General features: G+C 40.1%; 1 protein-coding gene across 1 annotated transcript; it reads left to right on the plus strand.

Moving 5' to 3' along the window:
• The first annotated feature begins 367 nt into the window (after positions 1-367).
• LOC142985931 (uncharacterized) lies at positions 368-7,741 on the plus strand. Its single transcript, XM_076134172.1, has 3 exons — positions 368-666; positions 3,317-3,328; positions 7,204-7,741. The coding sequence occupies exons 1-3, from the start codon at positions 368-370 to the stop codon at positions 7,538-7,540; spliced, it is 648 nt and encodes a 215-aa protein (XP_075990287.1). The 3' UTR covers positions 7,541-7,741.
• The last annotated feature ends 719 nt before the right edge of the window (positions 7,742-8,460 follow it).

The following is an 8,460-nucleotide window of genomic DNA, read 5'->3' on the forward strand; positions in this document are numbered from 1 at the left end:
TGGTCATTTGTAGAATCGGTCATTTTGAGAATCGGTCATTTAGAGAATCAGTCATTTATAGAATTGTACATTCCGAGAATCGGTCAATCTTAGACTCTATAGTCATTTCGCGAATTAGTCATTTCTCGACTAAACGAATTTTTTTGTCAGGCATCTAACTTTTTTGTAGTTCAAATTGCTAACGATTTTTTCTCAGGAACTTAACTTTTACATTGCTCTAAAATTTTATCAGGTACTTAGTCAATTTACTTAGAACGCCTCTTTCAACAATATTTCTGCTTATTTATTACTTCTTCATTAGTATAATCATCTATTAGTTAGTTGGCTTGGTTTTGCTTTTAGATCTTTCATTCTCTATACTTTTAAAATGTCTGACACAAAGACTCTTATTAAAAAACGCGCTTCAATCAAGGCTAAGCTTACGCAGTTTTCATCGTACCTCGAGATCTCTCGTTCGTGTGAAAAGCTTAGTGAGGTACAACTGGTAGAAGTAGAATACCGTCTTAATATATTTGAGAATTTATATGAGAAATATGACACGTTACAGAACCAGTTGGAGGAGTTAGCAGACGAACCCAGCGAGCAATATGCAGAGCGTGAGCAGTTCGAGAGCCAGTTCGCGAATTTGGTGGCTTCTGCACGCCAGTTGCTAAACAGTACTCGCAAGCATCTCGCAGAGGAAGACTCCGCCTCCGACTTCGGTTCTTGCAGTAAGCACACAAACAAACACAATTCTATTCGTTTACCTAAAATAGATTTGCCTAAGTTTTCTGGCAGCTATCATGATTGGCTAGAGTTTCGCGATACTTTTCTTTCAATCATACATAATAACGACAGCATTGACAAAATTAATAAGTTGCATTATTTGCGTGCATCGTTAAAGGGTAGCGCTTCACTCGTGATTGATAATCTTGACTTTAGGTCTGCCAATTACGACGCTGCTTGGAAGCTTCTTTGTGATAGGTATGACAACAAAAGGTTACTTGTCAACAACCATGTCCAAGCCATCTTCAACATGAGTCCGGTCAACAAGGAGTCAAGTAAGGCTTTACGATATATAGTAGATAGTGCTAATAAAAACTTAAGAGCTTTATCCACCTTAGGTCAACCCGTAAAACATTGGGACACTCTTCTTATTCACATTATGACGAACAAACTTGATCAGGTGACTAATCGTGAGTGGGAAGAGCACCGCAATACGTTGAAGGAATTTAAAATAGCCTCCACTCCATCTCCAACATTCAATGACTTCATTCAGTTTGTTGGTAATAGGGCTGATTTACTTGAGACACTTGAGGAGTCTAGGTCATCAATCGTAAAGAGCGAGGGCTTACATGTTGGCATTTACAAAACTAAAAAACCCTCAGGTCCTTCAGACCCAACATCTTCATTTAAAACCATACCATGTCCTATGTGTCGCAAGGAACATTTCCTTTTTCAGTGCGATGTATTTAGAAGTTTAAGTATACCAGCGCGTATCAAGAAAGCCAGAGAATCTAATGTATGCATGAATTGTCTTCGACCGGGGCATAATAGCAAAAAATGTAGCTTGGGACACTGCAAGTATTGTCAGGACAAACACAACACGTTATTACATATTGATCCTGATAATACAATTACAAATATACCGAATATTACGTTAGCTGCAGATAATATTTACTCATCCCGTGTCGTATTGCTGTCCACAGCGCTTGTTGAGGTGGTTGGTTCCGATGGTAAACATCACACCGCGCGAGTCTTGCTCGATAGTGGCAGTACGGCCAATTTCGTGACGGAAGAATTTGCTCGTAGTATCAATTTACCTACTTATAATGTCGCATCAAAGGTAAGAGGTATCAATGACCATAGCTCTAACTGCGTTCAAGGCTGTTCTGTCTCATTTAAATCGGTTCATAGCGACTATACGCTCAACATTGAATGTCACGTTTTAACAAAAATTGCATCTTCAGTACCAAACACTTATGTAAACATAGACAACTTAGAATTACCGTCTAATATAATACTTGCCGACCCTAACTTCTTTGTTCCGTCTGCGATCGACATTCTTGTCGGCGCGGAAGTCTTTTGGGGTATCATAGGTAGTAATCGTATTCCTTTAGGTAAATTAATGCCAACATTAATCGAATCGAAATTAGGTTGGGTCATATCGGGTACCGTTTATAACTCTAACTCATCTTCTTATCTATGTATGCTTGCTGAAACATTGCAGCCGGACTGAGATCGCTTCTGGGAGTTAGATTCAGTATCTGCAAAACACCAACTGACTCACGAGGAGAGATCTTGTGAGGAACTTTACGTAGAAACTACATTTCGTGCTCCCGACGGACGATTTGTGGTAAGCATACCTCTTAAAGAGTCACCAGACGTCTTGGGTGATTCATATGGGATGGCTAAGCGTCGTTTTTTATCATTAGAACGCCGTTTAGCTAAAGACTCCTATCTAAAATCATTATATGTCGACTTTATAAACGACTACATTAAATTAGGCCATATGTCTAAAGACAGTAATAAATGTAGCTCGAAACCTTCTAATTATTTACCGCATCATGGTGTTCTGAAAGAGTCGAGAACTACGACTAAATTAAGAGTCGTTTTCGATGCTTCAGCCACCACATCTTCTGGAAAATCCTTTAATAATATTCAAATGGTGGGCCCTACTCTCCAAGATGATTTACTTTCAATTCTTCTTAGATTTCGTCAACATAAAATTGTAGTTAGTGCAGACATCGAGAAGATGTACCGTCAGACACTTGTAAATGACATTCATCGGCCTTTACAAAAGATTCTTTGGAGAGAAGAGCCTACACATGAGTTAGAATCTTACACACATAACACGGTGACGTACGGCACAGCCTCAGCGCCTTACTTAGCTACTAGGTCTTTAATTCAACTGGCTGAGGAGTGCGATGATTTGCCAACGCGATACACAATAGTACATGATTGTTATGTCGATGACTATTTGTCCGGTGGTTCATCTGTCGGCGAAACAGTAGATAGGTGTCGTCAGGTCATTGCTGTTCTTCAGTCAGCCAAATATAATCTTCGCAAGTGGCAATCTAACTCAAATGAAGTCATCCAAGCATTATGTAAAGACCATGTTATTTCTGATTTTGTGAACCTTAGTGATAACGAAACATCTAAAACCTTAGGGCTGAACTGGCGGTGTTCAAGTGATACATTTTCATTTTCCATTAGCTTAACCTTCACTACCAGTGACATTGCCACAAAACGCAAAATCCTTTCAGTTATAGCACAAATATTTGACCCACTTGGTTTAGTTGTTCCATGTATTGTAGAGGCTAAAATTATCATGCAGCAGCTGTGGCTTGTAAAGTGTTCTTGGGATGAGCCACTACCTGAAAACATTCAACATGCATGGAATAATTTTCAAAATAGCTTACCTTATTTAAAACAGTTCACGGTGCCACGATGGGTAACTTGTGATTCGCCTTCTTTTGTACAGGTGCATGTGTTCACTGATGCGTCGGAGAGAGCATACGGTGCCTGTGTGTACATCCGCAGCGAAGCACAGGACGGAGAGATTCACGTTCGTTTACTTACTGCCAAGAGCAAGGTAGCTCCGGTGAAACCTACTACCATACCTCGTCTCGAACTTTGTGCTGCTTTGTTAGGTTCTAGATTATACCAGAAAGTGCGTCACTCACTAACCTTAGTTATCCATGATACTTACTTCTGGATTGACTCCACTATAGTTTTGGGCTGGCTGTCTGCTTCTCCGTCACAGCTTAAAACCTTTGTCCGCCATCGAGTATCTGAAATTCAAGAAATTTCCGGGGGCAGGACTTGGCGTTACGTTCCTTCACTTGAAAACCCCGCAGACCTCGCTTCGCGTGGACTCAGAGCTGAAACATTGCTCACTTCTACGTTGTGGTGGTCAGGACCACACTTACATCATCGACAAGAACTCATAAACTTACCAGAAGTGGTCAATTCTTCTTCTTCCTTTCACGTTGATACTTCTGATTCCATAGGTCTCATATCGAAATTAGTTTTAAAATATAGTGATTTCAATAAAATACAGCGCATGACCGCCTATCTTATACGTTTCATAAACTTTAAATGTAATAAACAACCTAGCGTTGGTCCGCTGACGTCTGTAGAATTACAAAGTGCTCTAAATGTGCTACTTAGGTATAGTCAAAAGGAATCTTTTTCTGAGGAGTACAAGCTTCTTTCCAAAGGCAAAGACTTACCTGCAAAGAACAAACTTTTATCGCTGTCTCCATTTTTTGACAAATCTTTATGTTTAATTCGTGTTGGAGGCAGATTAAACAATTCATTTTATGATTTTAACATTAAGCATCCTATTCTTTTATCTAAATAACATAGAATATGTGATCTCTTATTTCATATGTATCATTTACGACTTTTACATCCAGGACCTCAACTATTACTTTCTACCATCCGTCATCACTACTATCCTATCGGGGGTAGATCTTTAGCAAAGAAGGTTACGCATAAATGCGTAAAATGTTGTAGGATCAAGGCGAATACCGTACAACCCATCATGGGTAACCTTCCAAAGCAACGTCTGCACTTGGAATTTCCTTTCTTAGATTCTGGGGTTGACTACGCTGGTCCAATCATGATAGCTGATCGTAAAGGTAGAGGATTTGACTTATTAAATGTTTTATATGTGTGTTTGTGTGCTTAGCTACGAGAGCTGTACACCTAGAGTTGGTGTCAGACCTCACCAAAGAGGCTTTCTTGGCTGCCATGAACCGCTTTATTGCTCGTAGGGGGAAACCTCGCAACATCTATTCCGACAACGGAACAACTTTCGTAGGCGCTTTCAACGAATTGGCCAACCTTCTTTCACAGGACTTAGGCCTCAGTACGATTGACCCTGGCATTAACTTTTCTTTTATTCCCGCATATACCCCTCACTTTGGTGGATTATGGGAGTCGGCTGTAAAGTCGACCAAACATCATCTCAGGCGTATCTTAACTGTAACAAATTTAACATTCGAAGAGATGGCAACTTGTTTAATTCAAGTGGAGGCTATTTTAAATTCCAGGCCTTTAACTCCACTTTCCGATGATCCTTCAGACCTTACTCCTCTTACTCCTGCTCATTTTAATATATTAATATATTAATAATCATATTGACCGTTGAAGCATATAGACGTGCTCTTATGCATTATTTAATATAGTTTATAATATATTGACCTCCTTTAGAATTTAATTGTGTAGTGCGTTGACAATGCAAGCTTGCAAATTCCATCGTTAGTAATGAGTTTATAAGTTACGGGTACGCGTATAATAGATAGAAATACTAAAATGGAGAACAGCCCTGCACCCCAAGTAGGTCGCCTCAACACTCCACTTCCGTGTCTCTTGAAGTGGTGTCTACAGCAGAGTTGCAGAGATGGATGACGATCATTGAGACATATTTGAATGAAGTGTGCTCCATATCCACCGAGGGTAAACTAAACTCGGATCAAAAGCTAAAAATCTCAAACTTATGTCGCAAAGTTGGGAAAGGAACGTCTGAAATGGCGGTTCTGTATCAGTCGCTGAAGCAGCAAGCCCTGGACTTATCAAGTAAGAATGAAGCTCTGAAAGAAAAGTGCGACCTGACAGAACATATTATTGCACTCAAGCAGACGGTCCAGGAGTCATCGACCGTTGGAAATGTTTCGTTTGCCGATATGGTCAAAAAGGGAGCTAATAGTTTTGTTCGACCCGCTAACCTCAGCTCTGTCGCCGTATACCCGAAGGATAAACAGAAATCTAGCGACGAGACGAAAAACCTTGTACAAAAAATAATTTGTCCGGAACAAATGAAGTTGAAGGTGCGCGGACTGCAGAAAACGAAAAACGGAGGCGTTATAATTAGCACGGAGACAAAAAATGATGCCGAAAAGTTGAAACAAGCCGTGCAACAATCTACGTTTGGACTCACAGCCGATGAACCCCAAAAGCGCAAACCTCGGATTGTGATCGTTGGGGTTCCCTCCGCAATGCCCGAAAAAGAGGTTTTTGCCTGCATATTCGAACAAAACATAGCCGAGAAAATTCCATCTTTGACACTAGAAACCTTTTTGACCACATGCAAGTTAAGCCACAAATCCGGCAGGAAAGATGCCCCGAACTGTAATTATCTAATTGAAGTTCCTGCTAATATTCGCAAGGCTCTCATTACTCAGACTCGTATATTCATAAACTGGACCTCTTGTCCTGTTAGGGACTTCACACTTGTAACTAGATGCTACAAGTGCCAGCAGTACGGGCATGCGGCAAAATCTTGCCGTGAAAGTCACACCATTTGTGGACACTGTGCGGCTACGGGACATAAAATAGACGCTTGTATATTGAAGCATACCATGGAGCCTAAATGCGCTACTTGCACACGTTACAATAAGCCCAATAAACACCAAACAGGAATAGCAGAGTGTCCCGCTAGAAAAGCTGCTGAACAGAGATACATCAACTCTGTTGATTATGAGGGTGCATAGGCGTTTAATTAAGTTATTTTTCGTAATAATTATGTGTGTGAACTTTGTACTTCATTATTATATTACTTCATTTTTCACCAATGTAAACATTCCATCAAACACTACTGACCCACTTACACTCGATTCCTTAGTTAGCAAATTTCTGAACTGCGTCATTAAATGCTTGACCTAGATTTTTATTTTTGTTTCAATATACATGTTTCGTTACTTAAGTTACATATTAGCATATTTTGTCATTTTTATATAATGATAGTGTATAGGTCCATTATAATCTTTATATTAACATAGTACTGCAATAATTGTGTTATCAAAGACTCTGACGGCCTTGTTCTCTGTCTCACCGTAACACAGGTACAAACCTAGCACGGGAGCTGGGGAATAATGTCTTGTTGGTCTGGAGTATCATACAGTTTTGTAGTGCTATCTAAACTTTACTTTGCCAGAAATTTTAACTATTATTATTTAATATCTAAATATTGTATAAGTAAATTTTTGTTTTTTATCAATAACGCTCGCCGTATCTAAGAGCCTGTGATACAGGATTTATTTATCCTAATACAGGCTCCCTATGTTTTTATTATGTACCTACCTAATATTCTAACTATAAGACTTATATTAAACTTTATGTATTAATTTATTTGAATAAATTGAAATTGAATTTCCTTATTGGACGATCACTCATGATGCTGCCTCATCCACAGGTGCAGAATGCTCATGTATCCAGTCTTCAACGCTTTCGCCGCATTGAATTCTTGAAGCAACACTTCTGGACTCGCTTTTCCCACGAATACATTCTGTGGCTTCAGGAAAGGACAAAGTGGTGCCGATCATCAGGAGAGCTGAATGAAGGAGCCTTGGTACTTATTAAGGACAAAACCTCACCCCCACTCTTATGGCTTCTAGGACGCATCGTCAAGGTTCTTCCCGGCAGAGATGGTGTTGCTCGAGTTGCTGACATCCGCACTCGCAAGGGTGTCATTCGGCGAGCCTTCAACACTATTTGCCCTCTACCGGTGGCCACTTCATCTGTTGAAGACACTTCAACGGGGGGAGTATGTTGAGTCGTTGACTCATGCTCCACATAGGCGGGATCGCGGATGGAACGCGGTGCGCGGAGCGGTAACAGCTGCGTCATCGCAGCGGGCCAGCGCCCCGCCGACCGGCCGCCCGCCAGTGCCTGACAGCAAGCGAGACCGAACATACGCGCTCGCGCATCCTAACATTTACGTTGTTTGCCGTTCGATTGTACTCTTGAAAATATATTTTTATTCCCTTTAAATACAGTCCACTCATTTATCAACAACCCAGCTATAGTTGTCGTCGTCTCAACACAGGGATCCAACTATACACTCATGGACACTGTTTTATGGGATTGTAAGGGAATTTCGTTAATAAATTACCTTTTTAAAAATACTACAATTAACGTAAATTATTATGCTGCATTGTTGATCAAAGTGCGTCAAGTGGTTGTTGAGAAAAGGACAGGCAAACTATCAAAAGGAATCCTGTTTTCGCAAGACAACGCACCCGTCCACACAGCGCGAGTTTCGAGGTGTGCCCTGGTTGAGACAGGATTTGAAGAAATTAATCACCCAACCTACAACAGTATAGGCCTGGTTTTTAGCTATTACTTCCTCTTTTCAAATTTGAAAAAAGACCTCCGAGGACAGAAATTTTCTAGTGACAATGAAATGAAGGTGGTAGTAAACGGACATTTTCAAGAGGTAAACGGCGAATTTTTTTTTGACCGGTATAAACCCCTCTTATAGAAGATGTAAGAAGTGTATTGCAATAGAGAAACATTATATTATAAAATATATTTTTTGTATGTTTCTATCAGTAGTTTTTATACCTTAGGCTCAAAACTTTTCAGCCGCCCCTCGTAGTTGTAAATAATATTTATGGTACTCACATATTATGTGCTCGCAGCCGGCAGATGGAGCAATAACTTTTGTTTTTATCAGCCTCTTTTATATATATA

This window comes from Anticarsia gemmatalis, chromosome W (assembly GCF_050436995.1).
Source record: "Anticarsia gemmatalis isolate Benzon Research Colony breed Stoneville strain chromosome W, ilAntGemm2 primary, whole genome shotgun sequence".
Classification (NCBI taxonomy): Eukaryota; Metazoa; Arthropoda; class Insecta; order Lepidoptera; family Erebidae; genus Anticarsia; species Anticarsia gemmatalis.

Bases quoted from the DNA above. Each gene is read 5' to 3' on its own strand.
- LOC142985931 (XM_076134172.1), top strand. From the start codon at position 368: ATGTCTGACACAAAGACTCTTATTAAAAAACGCGCTTCAATCAAGGCT.